We start from the raw sequence: 17653 nt of genomic DNA, 5'->3' as shown, positions 1-17653 counted from the left end.
GCTCTGTGGAGGAAAACATGGCGCTGGAGGTAACTATAGAAACAGCACGCTGGCTGGACATTCTGCTCAGGAGAATGAGGTCATAGAATAAAGATAAGGTGTGTGGGAGCCAAATCTTTATCCCTGTCTAGTTCTGCACGTAAAAACACAGGGAAACTAAAGGTCTGATAATGCTGGATAAAAATTACTGTAATGCTCCATCACATGCATTTTCCATCCCAAACCAATCAATCAAATAAAACTTTATGTTCTGTAGAGACATCATATTTTCACCCCCATCATCACACTAAGTAAAAAAAAATAATAATAATTACTCCATGAGCAGTGATTCTTCACATATTCTGTGGATGAGAACATAGCTCATAAGGTACCAGTATTTCACTGGAAAGGGTTGGTGTGTAAAACTCTGAGGACCACTTGTTTTTTTTGACATCCTTCTCAGAAAGACTGGGTCAAGAACCACTGGCTTTCAGTGGATCAGTGGACATTCTGAGTGACTGAAAAAAACAACAAAATAGGCCCCTGGTGTGACAGACCTAACCTAAAGGCAAGCAAAGCCATTCACAGTGACAGAGAGAGGGTGCAGTAGGCCTGGGGATCTTGCCTGTCTGTTAAACCCCCCCCCCTTAAAGGGGTTGCCAGGTGGCTCATTCTGTTAAAGTACAAGTTTCCAGTGCAGTGATGCACTAACCCTGAATGTGTCAGTGCTGCCAGTAGCTTACAGTTAGCCGTCGTGTAACTTGGGGAGGAAGGGGTTGATTTTCCTGGGTCTGTCTCAACATCTCAACAGCAGTTACTTTGGTCAGTCATGCACCCGCATTCTGCATACGTCAACTGCGCGAGAAGTATACACCGCTGGTGTCAAGTACAGGGAAATAATCACCACCTATGTCCGGCTCTAGGGGAGTGCTGTCGTATCGCCTTTATTGTACATTGGCACGCTCACTCACAACGATCCACCGGTGCCGTGACTCCGTCGTCTCTAAATTCACAGCCACCGCCTGCCATTTTGCAGCCTGGCCCGCGGGACAGAGAGCGTCCGGGACCAAGACGTGCGGCGCATGGTAACGATGCTCGCGCCGCGGCGCAGCGCAGCACAGCGCAGGGACACACGCGCTCCCCCCTCCTGCTGCGGGGCAGGCCGAGCCGTGGCGCGTTTTCGTACGCGCGGGAGGAAAGACGCTGCGTCATGGACAGCCCCGAAGGAAGAGGCTTCGTCAGCACCCACCTGCTGCCTCATGGCGCATTTAATGCACCATTTGCTGTGCATTTCTCCCTCTTTCCCTCTTCGCATCCTGCTGAATCCTGTGTGTCGACGCAATTTATCCATTCACCACCGTACAATGCTGTATTCTGAGTCCTCCTACTTTAATTGACAATAACAACATTTGAATATTTAAATAACGTCATTATCCATTCAACGTTATTAATTTATAAGTTAATTTGGCTAGACAATGTTTGCTTTTTAAATCTACGATGCACAAAGCATTAAATACATGACAGCAGAAACAAGGACATTAATAATATAGCATACAACAGCCAGTATTACAGTCTAAAATGAAAACAGTGTAAAAATAAAAGTACAACAATATATACATTGTGTCCAGAAAAGACACTTCAGTACAATTTCAGTATATGTAAATTTTGGTCCTATAGTTTTTTTTTTTTTGCCAATTGCCTGGGGTTAAAAATATAACAAAATCATTTATTGTACATGATCATTATATCAGTAGGAGGAGGCTAGAGGAGATGTTACCACTTTCTATTATTCACAGAAAAACAACTCCCACTGGTACCTCTTGTCAGCTGGGAACATCAAACTGCTAGCCACAGTATAAATATTTCATCAACCAATCCTTTGCAGAAAAGAAGCATGAATTTCCCCCTGTGAGGTTTGATGCCAAGTGTCTTTCCTTATAGGTGTGCAGAGATCTACATGTCTCTTCAAACAAACATCCGTCAGCCATCCAGAGTTTTTACTGAAAACCTGTTCTTCTGAAGGCAAACTGATCTGACACAGAGGGTAAGAGGAACCATTAGCAGGATTAAAAGCCAGCCAGGAGACAGCAAACACTCCAACAGACTGACAAGTCCTCTTTGACCGGATCCTCTTGATATGCATTACCCATCATGCAGCAGGGTTTATCTAACGTGCCACAGTTCATGGTTTGTTTATTATATCTCCCTTTTGATGTACATTTTTGTGCTGCTCAGAGAACAGAATATTCCATTATCTTCCAAGTAAGTTATTTGTTTGATTATCATTAATCCCCAAACATGCTAACTGTAAGCAGCAAATGAAACTGAAGGCCTATTTCCTTTCATTAAAGCAGATTAAGCTGACACAGCAAGTTTAGAGAAAAAAACCCCAAGAAAATCAGCTTCACTAACACAGGCCTATGCTAAGGAACAATGAAAGCTTAATATGAATGCATTAATGTAGCCCTTCAGCCCCATCCAGCTCACCTGAATGACCTTTGAATTAATCTGATTTTCAGCTATCGCTAATTAGCGCACAGCAAAAAAAAAAGAAAAAAAAGAGAGAGCAGTGCCTTGTGGGATAGGATGCTTGACTGAACATGTCAGATCTGCCCTGTTCAGAACACTGCACATCGGGGGTGGGGTTAAAGGTTGGGATGGAGGGGCACCTGAGGGGCGTATTGAGCTGAAGCCATTTTTCATGAAAACTGCTGCCCGAAACAGATCAAAAACAACGAATGCTGCAGAATTTAAACCCTCCTAATTTGTGTCACATACAGAGAAAAAAAAAATTAAAAGACATCAACGTTTTTTATGCTTTTGAATTGACAGTTTTAACGGCTTCTACATGTTTGAATAAACAACCACGGGCATCAAAAGTTTTACTGCAGACACCGGCGTCCACATACAGACTTGTCGCTGGCCTCTGACCCAGAAGCACTGGCAAGTCAGTCTACTCTCTGAGAGCTGCGTCAGTTACAGTGCTCTCCTGAAAGGTCCAGACTTTAAAACAGCGCCACCACCTCACACAAACAAGCACTCTCTCCTCTTTCTCTCCTTCACTCTCTCCCTCCCTCTCTCCGTCCTTTCGGTCACAGGCTCCTCCATTGTCTGTTATGTTAATGAAGAGTAAATAATGCATGCCCTTGCTCTCTTGAACCACTTGCATAACAATGAATTCACCAGGCAGTCTGAGAAACTTCACCTTAATTAGACACTCAGCAGCCCAGTAAGAGATTTTCATAAATGAAAAGCCATATCTGGGTTTAAAGCGTTTGGACAACGGTACTGTATACAGCTCTTTTCCAGTATTAGGCATGTATGACATCTATGGATATTCACAAAAGCATTAATTGGCTCTCTCTAATGATCAGACTTCAGGGAACCATACACGATTCAGGCCAAGACCCTGTTGTCAGCTCTGGTATTGCAGCTGAATGGCATCCTCAGATCGTGAAGAGATGTAGCCTAGCCATGCTGCAACACAAACTGAACACGGGGGGGCCTTTGAATAATTACCTATTCATTTGTGCTGGCTTGCCAGGTGACCTCCCTTTAACTCCTGCTCCCTTCTCATCTGAGCAGGAGACCCAGAGCTCGGCTGAGAAATAAAAGTAGCCCTCACGTAATTACAGAGATATAGCCTCTATATCTAATGACACCACTGGGAGAAATAATTAAGATCCAGCTACGAGAGGAGCGCGCAGTCTGTGCCTTGTGTGTGGAATATATATATATATAATATATATATATATATATATATACATATATATATATATATATATATACATTTTTATTTATTTTTATTCATTAACTTACTCTCATTCCTTTGCCACCAGATCTAATTTACATGATGCAATCTAATTTTCTAATCAAATACAGGGGTCCGATGAAAAATGTTTGAAGTAGATGCAATTTGTTTACCATTACCGTTCTTAGTTTCCATCGCACCCAAAGAACAACAAAACCAAAGATGGAAGCTAGTATTAAATTGCATTTAAGAAACTTATCCAGAGGGATGTGCAGTTAGCATGTTTTTCAGTACAATCCATTTAAGAATGGATGGATGAAATGTATGAGCATTATAAATTATGACTCTAATATGACAGTTAATCTCATTCTAACCTTTGTCGCCATCATTTACATTATGACTACTGCCAAGTTATACTGGTCATTTGTTACATGCAAAATTTTTTTAGAGTGGTTTGATCGTTCGGGGAGGCAACTCCAAAGCTTAATATTAGTTAAATACTGACCTCTTGTGATAGAAAGCACATATTGCAGTTGTAACTGTTGATGTTACTATTGGTTTGCGTAGAAACAGGGGTCCCCACCCTTGGTCCTAGGAAACATCAGGGTGAGCTGATTTTTGATATCACTTAGCAGAACACCAATTAAAGTAGTTTATTACATAATAAACCTACTGCACCAGGTTTCTACAGTTAAAACTAGTTTTAAAACTAGCTGATTTAAAGACTAAATGAAACCCTGTGGCTCATCAGGAGTTGGGGACCTCTGGTCTAGAACACAAGTGCACTATTAGAAAGTGAAACAGGACTGTTTGTAGAACAGAATTTGTAGAAAACAACTTGCGCCTATTCAGTGATGAACAGCAGTACTTGAAACAGTATTATCACGCCAAACTACATAGTAATAAAATGTATTACCATGCACGAGAGCCACAGTGACAAATGAATACACATTGATAATCATCAATGACTAAGTGCTCTAGAAGTAGCTATGAGAGAGATGAGCGCACACTGCTTTAACTATGAAAGCCAAAGCCTTCATTGTTCCTATGAGTGAGGATTTGCTCCTGTATACAGGTCAAAAATGTGTTTACTCACTGCAACCACTTATTAATCCTTTACTGCCCCAATGATTTAATTCACTGGCAAAGAAAATGTCAGTGAACCACCTTCCATGTGTCAGGCCAGGAAGAAAGCAGTCTCACAATTCACTGGCACGCACATTATCACTTCGGGCAATTCATTGTGATATTTTGTTTCTGAACCCTCATCAATGGCAGAGGTTGAACTCTGCAGTAGTGTGTGACTCCAGTCTTTGAGGGCTGTAGTCATTGTTTGCTGAATTTATGTAGAGCACTTCTGATGACTCGCATCACTTTTCAGTTGGAGAGTGAGAACAATTTTTTAGTTAGCCAGGGGATGATTAGATGGAAGGTTGAGAGCCAGGATGGGAATTTAACATAGCATTTGCTGGTTTGTTAACATTCAAAGCAATTGCCTAGAATTTTAAAATTTATACATTAACATTTTAACATTATAATTACTGTGACAAGCTGATAGGGTATCCTCCAATCCTCCAACCCACTTATTCCTGGTAAGGGTTGCAGGGGGGCTTGGAGCCTATTCCAGCATGCATTGGGCGAGAGGCAGAAATACTCTCTGGACATGTCACCAATTCATGACAGGGCACATGCCATTCACTCACACATTCATACCTACGGGCAGTTTAGAGAACACAATCAGCATAACCTGCGTGTCTTTGGATGGGGGAGGAAACCCACAATGACATGGGGAGAACACGCAAATTCCCGACTCCACACGTATACAGGGAAATTATCACTAATGCGACCCAAGCAGTAAGCACAGGGCATGACATATACCAAGAGCTCTAGCATGCATAAAACTGGAATTTGCACAGAACATTCTTTGAAGTCTTTAAAGAATTGAGGTGCATCCTGGGGAGAACTTGCTTGTATGTACAAGGTCCATCAGTTGCAGATGCTGGATATGCCTTTGCATTAACCATATGCCTAAAAACAATTATGCATTTGGCAGTGAAACTGGTTTATGATCCCCAACATGCTTAAGTGGCAAGGAACTTACTAAGGAATTGCTCCTTATTCAATGCTAGTTCCTGTTCTGTACCCATAATTCCTTTGTAGCCCTTATAATAAGCACTTTCTGTATCATGCCACTATTGCCCTTGAAGGTTCTGGATGACAGTGATAACCGTGCCGAACCAGTTAGATGGCCTCTACTATACCCAGAATACACCACACAGGACACACGAGTACTCCTTCCAAAAGTCTTTTATTTGTCCAAAAAGCGAAGAAACTTATGCCACCAGAGCAGAGGCAGTGGAGGATTCGCTGTGGATCAAAAACAGATGTAAATCAGTCAAAAGGTGCAGGGCAACTTAACTAGTTAAGGTAACAGCATATAATCCACACTATGAACACTTCCTGACATGGCCCCACTCGGCTGTACAGGTTGTCTCGAATGGCCATCTAGGAAACCCATCAATGCACGTACACACCCCGATTATAAAAACTCATTATGCACCTCTGATAAACTTATAGTACTTTAGGATAACAGAATCCACACAGGTATGCAAATGAGTCAGTTCAGCCAAACTAGACATATATCCACAAGTGCCTTATCTTGTATTATAACTTGACATAGTGCATATAACAGTACTGCTTTGTCATACCCTTAAGTGGTTTACAATACCACAAAATTCCCTGCATGAGGGAAGCAAAATGTTAACATCTATGTACAGTAAGCCTCAGAAATCATGCATGCACGCACATGCACACGCTTGGTGGTGATGGAGAAAAGCTTGTTTTTGACGGTAACTAAAACTGAAGTACCCCTAAATGACACTGGTGCTCATCAGGGCATGATAAGGTGTGTTGTGAACATTGTCTGAAGGGGACTGGCAGGGTTGGCACAGCACAGCCACTCTGCTAATTTACCTCCAAATTTGGTCTGGCACATCAGAAATATCTCACTTCTTACAAGGCAAGAATGGGACAATGAAATGTGCTGCCTGGCGAGCTTATCGTAGCGCACTGTACTGTAAACATTTTGGGAATTCAATGTATTACATACCAAACTGACAACCAAATCATGTTAACAGATACAGGCATAGATCGTACGAGTTCACTGAATAATAGGTGAATGCACCAGAAGAACACGCGTACAGCAAGAACAGAAATAAATGTTGCAATACGTACTACTTCCAGTTGGGTGGGAGTACTCTCTTGGTCTTGTAGTAACGGGCCAGTCTGTGGATTCTGCTTTCGATCAGAATCAGACGGAATTTGGCATCCTTGTCCTGCACAAAAACCAATAAAGGACAGGAAACAGACATGAATTCCAAATTCTGATGTCCCCATTTATAACAGATTCAAACACTGCTCTCTAGGTCAACTTCCTCCGCTAGGGATATAACACGCAAGATAATTAGTCTTATTGTATAGCACCCTTCATGGACACCAGAGGACCTAATTGTTGGTAGAGGAAAAGGAAAAGTAAAAACCATTGATCACAAACAAATTAAAATAAATTAAACATTAACTTAAATTCGAAATCATTACTGATATTAGAGGAATAAAGTACAAATAATCAGAAAATGCACTACCCTGAAAAAGTACAGAAGGGTATGCATGCATGTATAACAACTGTCAATAAGCATTGTTCAGGGGCTACAGACACCCTCACTGTGATTCGATACTTCAAAACTTTGAAGTATGACATGGCATGTCCTGCATTGGTTTATTATCTTGCTATGAATTTGTGCTCTGCATGGTTTTCCTCCCCAGTCACGGCCCCAAGGCTCTGGGAAGGTGTAGGAATATACAGGACGCTGTCCTCACCAGCCCTGAGGGCCGGGGACAAGCTTGCTGTCCAACGTCGTGGAACGGGACTGCGCGTCACGGCGTGTGCTACGCTCCCATACGCCACACGGACAGAGCCGCGCGAGGGCGGCCTCGCGGGCCGTCCGCGTCGGGCCTGCTTCTCGAAGCGGCACACTGACGAAGCGAGCGCTCGGTGCGTTCAGATCATGTGACCTTTCTGTTCCTTTCCAGGTGCTTCCTCACGGCGACGGCCTTCTTGATCAGGTGGTACAGGTCCTCGGGCAGGTCTGGGGCCAGGCCCTTGGACTTGAGGATCCTCAGGATTTTGTTGCCGGTGACAAAACGCACCTGGGCGACACCATGGGAGTCCCTCAGGATCACACCTGGAGCACAGATAACGCACAGTGTAAAAGTGAGTGCTCCCCAAAATTAGATCCATCAGTTGTCAAGAGAGTTGGGAGAGGGGTTTCATGAACCCCATAATGGGTGGGACTGTCACTGGCATTTATTAACCAATCAGAAGAAAACAAATCAGCGAGTCCAAATGTGCAACATCTATATGCATACATATACATATATATAGTCAAAGCACGCAAATACAAACCTGTGCAAATGTTTAACAGTGGCCTTACTTGTGTAATATTTAGTGTTGAAATAAGATTAATAAATTAATAGGATATCAAAAAGTGCTTTGATCACTGATAAACTGCAAATATTATTTCTGGCACCATTAATCACAGCCTCAAGCTCTTATCAGAGCAAAAATCCTACACAAAATAAAAACCATAAGAAAATCAGAAACTGACTTTAGGATATGAAAAAAAAACTACTTAAAAGAAAATGCAAAGAAGCTAACCAACACTAAAACATCTAATGTGGCACCATGACATTTAACTGCACAGGGGTAATTCACATACAGAAACAGACCTCAGGTGCACTGTGGGCTAAACACTGCTGTATCACAATCAAAAACATTGTACATTTAAATAAAAGGCTGATGCATAATTAGTGACAATGAAGGTGTCAGGAGTTGAAACTTGACACTGGAACACTATAATGCGATTCATACATGCCAATTCAGAAAGTCAAAGCAAGAGTTCATTCCCTTTAGGGTGTAAAGAATGGGCCTTCCGATTTTAGGAAAGAACTAACAGGACACTTAATTCGTTAATTCAAAGCAAATGTATAGCAGCAAGTCAAACTGAAAGAATATAAACTACAAGCCTTCAATGGAAATGTACAGAAGTCCTTGACAGCTGACAGAATCTTACCGATCTGAGAGGGGGTCAGACCCTTCTTGGCCAGTTTGAAGATCTGTTCTTTGACGTCATCAGATGTCAGTTTCAACCACTATGACAGAAAAACAATACATTATGAATCTTCATATAATATTCTCAGAGCCAAAGAAAAACTGGGCAACATTAAACATGTGTAATACAGCTAATAGTGCTATTTACCAATACTCACCGTGGGGACACTACGCCTGTACGGCAACGCCGACTGGGACAAGCCCTTTCTGCGTAACAGATGACAAACAAGCGCATTATTCACGAGTTATCAGGCAAAAATTATTGACTTCACTGGAATGAAAGTGCTGACTGACCTGCATGCAAGTGCTAACTGACTTGCAAGTATTATAGCTGGCTATCTACTTTGACCAAATCTGTGAACTCAATGTAAGTTCTAAAACAATTTAATGACCTTAGCTATAACTTAGTCAATCCAGAGGTATAACTCATCTGACGTACAAAAAGCTTAACGTTACACAAGTCAAGCTTGATTAGTTAACTAACGTTAGCTGGTAACCTACGTGACTTACTAGGAAACCAGGTAGCTACTTCCTGAAGCCCAGTCAGTTACTTAGATGTACTGTTTAACACGACAAGCTGTTCAGAATGATTTTGCTGGATGGAAGGAATTGGAAGCTTGCAACAAACTAACCGGTCGAGAAGCGAATATTCACGCAGAGCCCAGTGACGTTGTTTGTAACGTTAATCGACATTAAGATTAAGAAAGCGCTAGCGAGCTGATTGGTATGCGGCCTTCAATTTAGGTTAAGCGTTTAAGGTAATGTCAGGAAAAAACCATGGGTTCATTTTGCTTATCCAGTTGCAGAAAACACATTTCTTTAATTAGTTACAACTGTTTGTAAGCAAGCTGGGTAAATTATACTGTTTCACATCAGAATAACGCATAAAGAACATTTTCGTTTGGCGCACGCGGCCATGCATTGATCAAGAGCTGAGCTATCCGGGTTTTTAACGTGATATGAAGCGGCAAACTGACACTTCTCTCATTTGCGGACACACAGCCTTATACTGTCATCTGTATAACCTACAGAAGAAAATTTTCTTTGTCTACATGCTGAGGATGCCCCGTTTACGGTCTTATACACCAGCTTACCCAGGAGCGTGCATACGACCCATGATGGCGATCTAGCAGAAAAGGAAGTTCACATCGAGGCTGCGCGAGAATTGGGATCTGCATAGGAAGTTACGTCATAGTTCGCAAGGGATGCTTTCTGACCACAGTTTGACTTGATGAGCCTAAACCATCGCCCCTAATTTCACTGTTTACCATAACCTATTAAGTGGCCCTTTGTCCAGGTTATTTTTGTGGCCATCTCTTCCACACCTCGATGCTTTGAAAGAAAAGTATGAGGAGCACAGGATAACAGATGCAGCTGCCTGGTAAAGAAGATAAAGACTTCCATTCCACCTAAGTACTGTAGGTGTTTTACATATAAAATGCAAACAAAGTACTATGCATGACTGCCTTACCAACCAGACATGCAACCAACCATTGCAATATTGACCAATGGCATCTTGACAGAAACATTTAAATGCTATCAGTTCACAGACTGAAAATTCCTGGAAATTTAAATTATCTTTGAGATGATAAGCATTCTGAGCAATTTATCTGGAACACCCTCAAATGTCTCTAATGTAGTTCATCCCTGTCCTTCAGGGGTGTGTCCTCTCCGTAATGCAGCTATATTAAGACAGGCATATAGGTGTATATGACACTCAGGCACAGGACAGACGTGTTCAGTACATTTACAACTTGCATGCCCCTTGAGAGGCAAACATGGTGAGTACTGATACCTTTTTAAATTTTACATGCTGTCACCCCATTGATACAGTACAGGTGTCTTTACTCCCTGAGCCTGCCTGATGTCTAAGCCAGTGTACTGTGTGTGCAGGTTGGTGTCGGGATCTGGAAGATTGCTCTTCTGCTTCTCTCTCTTTCCCTCTTGTCTGACAGAGGGGACAGTGCTTTATCTGAAGATAAACTTCAGAAAATTATGACAGAAATGTTCAAGAGGTGAGGGTCTGTTGAGGCACTCTACTTCTTCTACCAATGCAAATACGGCATATTTATTTTACATTACTGTGATTAATTGGTTAATAATGCATTGGGAAGAAGCTGTGATATGTATACCATACCTGTAGTTTGAATATATCATTTATGTGTAGCCTACTGAATAGTCATTCTGAGCATATTCATGATGAAACCTCTGCAGAGGATTGATGTGAACTCAGAGGTTCTGGCATATCAAATGGCAAAACAACCTTAAAATACATGGCATAGTTTTTAATAGCTATTTATCTACAATTAACCTTCATGTCATAATGTCTCCAGGTTTGACCATCAGGCATTAATACAACAAATGGAAGTGATAAACAATAAAATACCAACTGGGAAGAAAGCTACGTAAGTGCAAATCCCCTTTTCTTTAATGTTACAGTCTGTTTCAACAGGCTGATTCCAAGGTGGAAATCGACATGTAAATAATATTATATGTTGTCTTTTTCTCATTAGAGGCATACAGTACAGTATTACTCTTCCGCTCTCAAAAGACGACTGTGAGAAAGGACAGCTGGGAAACAACATCCCTGCAGACTTCACAGACATCAGGAAAACTCTAGCTGAAGAAAAGGTGTACAACAAAGACAATGTTGTTGCAGCGCTTCCTCACCATATATATGACCAAAATGACCAATTAATAGCAACTGACCATTCTGAATACAGAGTCCTCATGGCACTAGAACAACAAAACATTAGCCCTGGATGTCTAATTATCTACACTTATTTCAGTCCTTGTTTCGCAAAGTGCCTGTCCAATAACCATCATGCCAATATCATTAATCTACTCAATAATTTAAAAAACACAGACATTGCATTAGTTTTTAGTTCACTATTTCATTATGACCGGAACAGCAATACAAAAGATCAAATTTACGAGAAACTGAAAGCAATCACTGCAGTCCCTGTTTATTGCTGTTATGAAGAAGGAGGACGTGTTATCTGTGCAAAGTTTGATAAAAATAAAGATAAGAACCAGCACTGCCTTTCAGAAAAAATTGAATCCAAAATTCAAAATACTGTTCAGTGATTTCTACTGTCACTACTCTTAAAAGCCTGTGCCTAGCCAGAATGTTGTCCTACTGTATATGTCATACTAATATGTTTCCCTTTGTCTATCACAAATGTGATTTCAAATGCTAAACAGCTTTTAAAATTGCACACAATAAAATATATAAAATAATAAATTCATAATTTATATTCTGTGTGTTAAAGCAAGGGTGGCAGTTGTGCTCCTGGAGGTCCTGTGTATGTGCAGTTCATTGTTTCTACCAAATAACTTGGCTCAGTTATTATAAGTATTGAGTTCTGTACATGGGCATCAGTGCACTTGTATATTTATACCACAGTACAATGTTGTATATTGATACATTAAAAAAAACACCTGCTGTCATCTATGGGCATATCAATAAATGAGGCTAAATGTCAGATCATGAATATGACTGCACTAATTAAATAATTAAGAGTAGAAGTTTTAAATGCGACCCTCCTTGTCCTTCCCTGGTGTACACACTCAGCATAGGACGGCTACATCTTTCAGTAGTATGTAATGCCAGATAATGACATGCAAAAGTCCACTAGATGGCAACAACTGATTAACCCAAGTTTTTCCAGAGCACCACCTACTTATTAAAATGTATCCAGTCGTCTGTGGCTTCTTTTCATTCAGCAGTTCACCCCAAGAACTGTGCAGTTATCGTACTTGAGAACAGTTCGACTAACCCAGTTGGCTAGGGCCAACCAAGAGGAGGTTGACCAAAGAAGTCACATCTAGATGACAAGGCAGGGATACCCTGCCCCCTGTAACTCTACATACCTGACTTAAGCCATATGCAATTAATTTGAGCCCCACATCAGTCAAAGCACTGGAATGTTCTGGATTGATTCTATGCCACAGAGCAAGACACTGAACCAAGCTCAATCTGGTTATATTACAAAGGAACCTCCAAGTTCACCCCTCTTTATAGTGCTCGAGGGGTTTGGATATTTCACACCACTGTATGTCCAACATAATAACCACAGCTAAAGACAACATTTACTGCTTATCAAGAACTGGAGAGTGCAAATACAAACTGAGAAGGAAACCAAAATGTGAAAAAAACAATGGCAACATTTTATTACCTCTAGACTCAACTGTTTCAGTGGCAGTCTTTCACATTGCTTATGCACTGAGCACTTCCATCACTGCCATAATCCTCCATCAGATCAGGATAGTGCAGACAACCATGGTAGAGCAGGAATTTAAGGATTTTTTGGTGTTGTTTGGAATTACATTTTCACAAATATGACTTAAGTCAGATGTTAATATTTGGCTCTAACGGTGCTGCAGCGAGCAAGGAACTGTACAGAGCCAAAGTACCCCCTGCAATAGCAAAGGCTACCCAAGTGAGAGTAGATATTCCAGGAGGACACTGCATCTGAGATACTGACTCTTGATAATCGGATGGGTCAGTGGCCACCAGAGGTGGAAAATCCAGGTTCAGAAAGTAAAAGTTCATCCCAGGATTGTGTTCCAGTCACCTGGATTTGCTAATGAGCACCATTCTTCAGCCAGGAGGTAGAGTTAAATCAGCTGGCCGAGTTCAGGGGTGGATGAAATACATGGCAGGACTTTTACTTTCTGACCCCTGGATTGTCCACCTCTGGTGACCACAATCATATACTTAACTTAACCGTCAGTCCCAGTAGTAGCTGTTAGGCTTCCAACTTCATAACTGCTAGAATGGTAACTCCTCAACCTTTTCTTCTCAGCAATGACTTCAATATTGCAGTCAGAGATAGCCATGTTGAAGCGCTTACTAGTGACACTGGCATTTGACTCTGAACACATTCCTCTCCAAACCCTGACCCAGCCATCTGCACCACCAATGGAGGCAGTATGTCAGGACAGGACCACACTGCTGGGCTATTCTAGCATAGCCCTAAAGGTCATGTCTCTCACAATGACCAAAAAGTGGAGGGGTTGAAGGGAACAGGGACTATCGATCAATACGTTCTTCTACAGATAAAGAAAACTGTTAGATTAGATGAAAACAAGAGAATGTAACCTTGTGTGTTTTCATTACTTTTACCTATGTAGCGCTCAACACAAAATTACTGAATATGCAGAAAGCAAAAAGTACAACTTCTGCATTATGTAAATATACTACAATGGAAAAATGCAGAAGGAGAAATAAGTTCACAACAGTGAAGTTCCTGATTTGTAGCTATTTCACAATGTGGTTTAAAAACAAATTATATCTCAATCTTATATCTCAATTCCTCAAAATATATCCTGCATTGCAACATGATATTCTGTTTTTCTAAGAACCAAACAGAAGCCGTTAAACCGTGTTATAGCCATATTTAATGGTTAAACCATGCTACACCAATTTATCTACTGTATGTATAAAAATGACTCAAATGCTTCCCTTATTTCCAGTACAGCTGCAACTGTCTTTAGTGTGTGTATTTTAGCATTAATACACTGTACTCTTTCTGCAGAAATAAATCTTATTGTGTGAATGCTGTCCGTCCGACTCTTTCCAGTTAGAGAAATACCTCTCTGCACAGCACTCCAAAATGGCAAACATGGAATTGATTCTAGGCCACAGAGTGAGACACTGTACTGAGGTCAATCTGGATATATTACAAGGGAACCTCCAAGTTCACCCCTCTTTAAAGTGCTTGAGGGGTTTAGATATTTCACAGCATGGTAATTCCAACATAATAACCACAGCTAAAGACAACATTTACTGCTCATCAAGAACTGGAGAGTGCAAATACAAACTGAGAAGGAAACCAAAATGTGAAAAAAACAATGGCAACATTTTATTACCTCTAGACTCAACTGTTTCAGTGGCAGTCTTTCACATTGCTTATGCATAGAGCACTTCCATCACTGCCATAATCCTCCATCAGATCAGGATAGTGCAGACAGCCATGGTAGAGCAGGAATTTAAGGATTTTTTGGTGTTGTTTGGAATTACGTTTTCACAAATATGACTTAAGTCAGATGTTAATATTTGGCTCTAACAGTGCTGCAGTGAGCAAGGAATTAAATGTGAATGAGTATAGCAAATGTACAATGCAAAATATACTGTTGAGACACTTTAGCTGAAACACAAGCATTGGAACAATGCAGAACAATGGAAAAACATAACAAATGATGTTAAATGGAAACAGCACTATTGATCCAATGCAAGAGAGTCGAGTGGATTCAGTCATTTTGAGATTTTTGTCAATGGTGCCATGATGGAGGAATTGGTAAATGGTAAATGGACTGCATTTATATAGCGCTTTTATCCAAAGCGCTTTACAATTGATGCCTCTCATTCGCCAGAGCAGTTAGGGGTTAGGTGTCTTGCTCAAGGACACTTCGACACGCCCAAGGCGGGGTTTGAACCGGCAACCCTCCGACTGCCAGACAATCGCTCTTACCTCCTGCGCTATGTCGCCCATATTTTGGCAGAAGCAATAGGTTACAGGCTATAGAGTCTAAAGTTGCAGCTGATCTCAATCCTACCTCATTAAATGGACAAATCAGCATGAAGAATCTGTCATGACTCATAACCAGCGCTATGAAAACAACTTCCTTGGTTAGAATGGGATTCAGTTCCAAGGGAAGCTTATTTCACTGTCAGAAATTTCTTTACCAATATTAATATTAAATACACATATGGCATTGGAAATGTACATCCATCCATTATCTATACATCAGCTTATCTATATCTTATCCTGGTCAGGTTCACGCTGGAGCCTATTCCAGTGTGCATTTTCCTATCTACTGCAAGGCACACACATCATTCACTCACACAGTCATAAGTATGGAGATTCAGTCTGCAATTAGCCTACCTGCATATATATATATATATTATATCCTATGATGTCTTTGGACTGTGGGAGGAAACCAGAGTAACCAGAGGCAACCCACGTGGAGAACACACAAATTACACACAAAAAAGGATTTAAACCCAGTACTTCTTGCTGTGAGGTGACAGTGCTATCCACTGCACCACCATGCCGCCCATACTGGGTGCTCTATATGTTAAAAAAAATGAATGTATTCAAGCTGTCATATTAACTTAGTCATATTCATTAATACACCTAATTTAACATGTCAGATTTTCTTCAAATTAAACATAAGTGAGGTGGAAAAGTAAACAGGCAGGAAGGAGTTCAATATACAAATGTTACATTAGAGGTAATATTTATTTAGTTTAATAAAATAATATTTTCCTGGTGAGTTAAATGGATGAATAACATTTTTAAAAATATTGAACTTCATTTCAGAAATAAGATACAATTTTGTAAGGAACCTTTCATAATTTAAAAAATGTTTCATGTAGGAAAAAGGCTTACAATACATACTGACGTATGTAAGTTAAAGATAACCAATTAAAAATAAATAACTGGCCATATTTATATGAACTCAGCATGTTTTTATAGTTATTAAAATAATTAAATCACTCTTTTGTAGCATGATGTTGATTTCATAAGCTTCCACGTTTGACATACTCTAAGAAATACACTTCCAAGTAAACACAGTTCCTTTTCTTCTATAGTTGTACACAGCTGACTGCAGCAGAAGTGCCTCCACTCCAAGTCCCCTGATACTGTCGTTCCCTACTGTCGTCTAAATGCAATGGTGATACGGGAAGCATGTAAATAAATATGACCAGAAATGTATAAAAATCATAAAATAAAAATCACAGGGGAACTGGTGTGCCTACAATCATATGAGGGGAGAGACTGCAAGAGTCCCATAACCCAAACAGAAACAAAGACAATGTCATCTGAGTGGGTGGTTAGCGAGCAGTCTGTATTTGCAATTCAATGGTAACTGAAGATAATGCATACATGTACTATTCCGATAACATGGACTGAGAATTTGCTGACGGAGTCGTAAATAGTGTAAAAGAGGAAAGACAGCTTATTGCTTCTAACTGTCTTTTGCAACTGGCTATCCACTAAGTAAGTTCCGCCCTTCAGTTCAACATGAGGTTTCTCCTGAATCATGCTGGAGGTCAATGGTGTCAGGGTTTGTTGTGTTAGGACCCAAGTGCAGGTAGGTACCCAAAAGGTAGGTTTTAAACAAAGACTTTACTTCCAAAAAACAGGGAACAAACAAAAAGGCCATGACGGGCAATCCAAAAACTCAGAAATGCTTGAAACAGAAAAACACGCAGAGGAACTCAACTCAAAAACACTAGAAAGACTCGAAAACAAGATAACAACCGGAGGAACTCGAAACAGAGAAACTCGAAAATACTCTAAATACAGGGAGCTCGAAAAACACAAAACGCAGGGAGCACACAACTAGAGAACACAACAGTAGGAACCAGAAAAGGGTAACAGGGAAACAGGATTTAAATACACAAAGGTATAACGAGACAACAGGTGAGCACAATGATTGAATAAACACAGGAGGTGAGCACACTGATAGAATGAATGAGACAACAGGTGAGCACAATGATTAATGGGTGACAAGACACAGGTGATGACAAAGACAGAATAAACACAGGAGAAAGCAATAAAAACAAACACATGATACGATGAACTGTCGCCCTCTGGCGACCAGAAAGGGAAGCAGCAGGCAACACAAAATACAAAGATTATGAAATGTCGCCCTCTGGTGACCAATAAAGGCACAACCGTGACAAATGGAGGTCACCAAGACTTGATGCAATCACTAGTGACAGATAGAGGCAAAGTACCCCC

At 40.7% G+C, this 17653-nt stretch overlaps 1 protein-coding gene, 2 long non-coding RNA genes and 2 other non-coding genes across 8 annotated transcripts; 1 reads left to right on the top strand and 4 right to left on the bottom strand.

The window, feature by feature from the left end:
• Window positions 1–717: 717 nt before the first annotated feature.
• Window positions 718–2985, bottom strand: LOC135255598 (uncharacterized). Its single transcript, XR_010330208.1, has 2 exons — window positions 2467–2985; window positions 718–2006 (listed from the first exon to the last, which is right to left on the bottom strand). It is a non-coding gene; the product is annotated as an uncharacterized LOC135255598 (long non-coding RNA).
• Window positions 2986–6021: 3036 nt separating this feature from the next.
• LOC135255594 (small ribosomal subunit protein uS15) lies at window positions 6022–10101 on the bottom strand. Its single transcript, XM_064336957.1, has 6 exons — window positions 9992–10101; window positions 9056–9104; window positions 8860–8938; window positions 7802–7971; window positions 6965–7065; window positions 6022–6097 (listed from the first exon to the last, which is right to left on the bottom strand). Exons 1-6 carry the CDS (start codon window positions 10012–10014, stop codon window positions 6064–6066), a joined length of 456 nt encoding a protein of 151 aa, XP_064193027.1. The 5' UTR covers window positions 10015–10101; the 3' UTR covers window positions 6022–6063.
• LOC135256212 (small nucleolar RNA SNORA19) lies at window positions 6648–6776 on the bottom strand. The gene has a single exon (XR_010330417.1). It is a non-coding gene; the product is annotated as a small nucleolar RNA SNORA19 (small nucleolar RNA).
• Window positions 7523–7740, bottom strand: LOC135256201 (small nucleolar RNA SNORA73 family). Its single transcript, XR_010330407.1, has one exon. It is a non-coding gene; the product is annotated as a small nucleolar RNA SNORA73 family (small nucleolar RNA).
• Window positions 10102–10145: 44 nt separating the features above from the next.
• LOC135255595 (uncharacterized) lies at window positions 10146–17653 on the top strand. Of its 4 annotated transcripts, none has more exons than XR_010330206.1 (6): window positions 10146–10278; window positions 10556–10678; window positions 10791–10912; window positions 11231–11302; window positions 11411–13013; window positions 13303–13317. It is a non-coding gene; the product is annotated as an uncharacterized LOC135255595 (long non-coding RNA). The 4 variants fall into 4 exon arrangements; XR_010330205.1 differs by having other exon boundaries at window positions 10169–10315; XR_010330207.1 differs by lacking the exon at window positions 10146–10278 and adding an exon at window positions 10296–10310.

This window comes from Anguilla rostrata, chromosome 5 (assembly GCF_018555375.3).
Source record: "Anguilla rostrata isolate EN2019 chromosome 5, ASM1855537v3, whole genome shotgun sequence".
Lineage (NCBI taxonomy): Eukaryota > Metazoa > Chordata > Actinopteri > Anguilliformes > Anguillidae > Anguilla > Anguilla rostrata.
This window is presented reverse-complemented; position numbering and strand designations above follow the sequence as displayed.

Excerpts from the sequence above, each read along its gene's own strand:
- LOC135255594 (XM_064336957.1), bottom strand. The coding sequence starts at position 10,014 with ATGGGTCGTATGCACGCTCCTGG. Across the intron at positions 9,105-9,991 it reads GGTCGTATGCACGCTCCTGG|AAAGGGCTTGTCCCAGTCGG; the intron begins GTAAGCTGGTGT and ends TCTGTTACGCAG. Across the intron at positions 7,972-8,859 it reads TCTGACCCCCTCTCAGATCG|GTGTGATCCTGAGGGACTCC; the intron begins GTAAGATTCTGT and ends TCTGTGCTCCAG.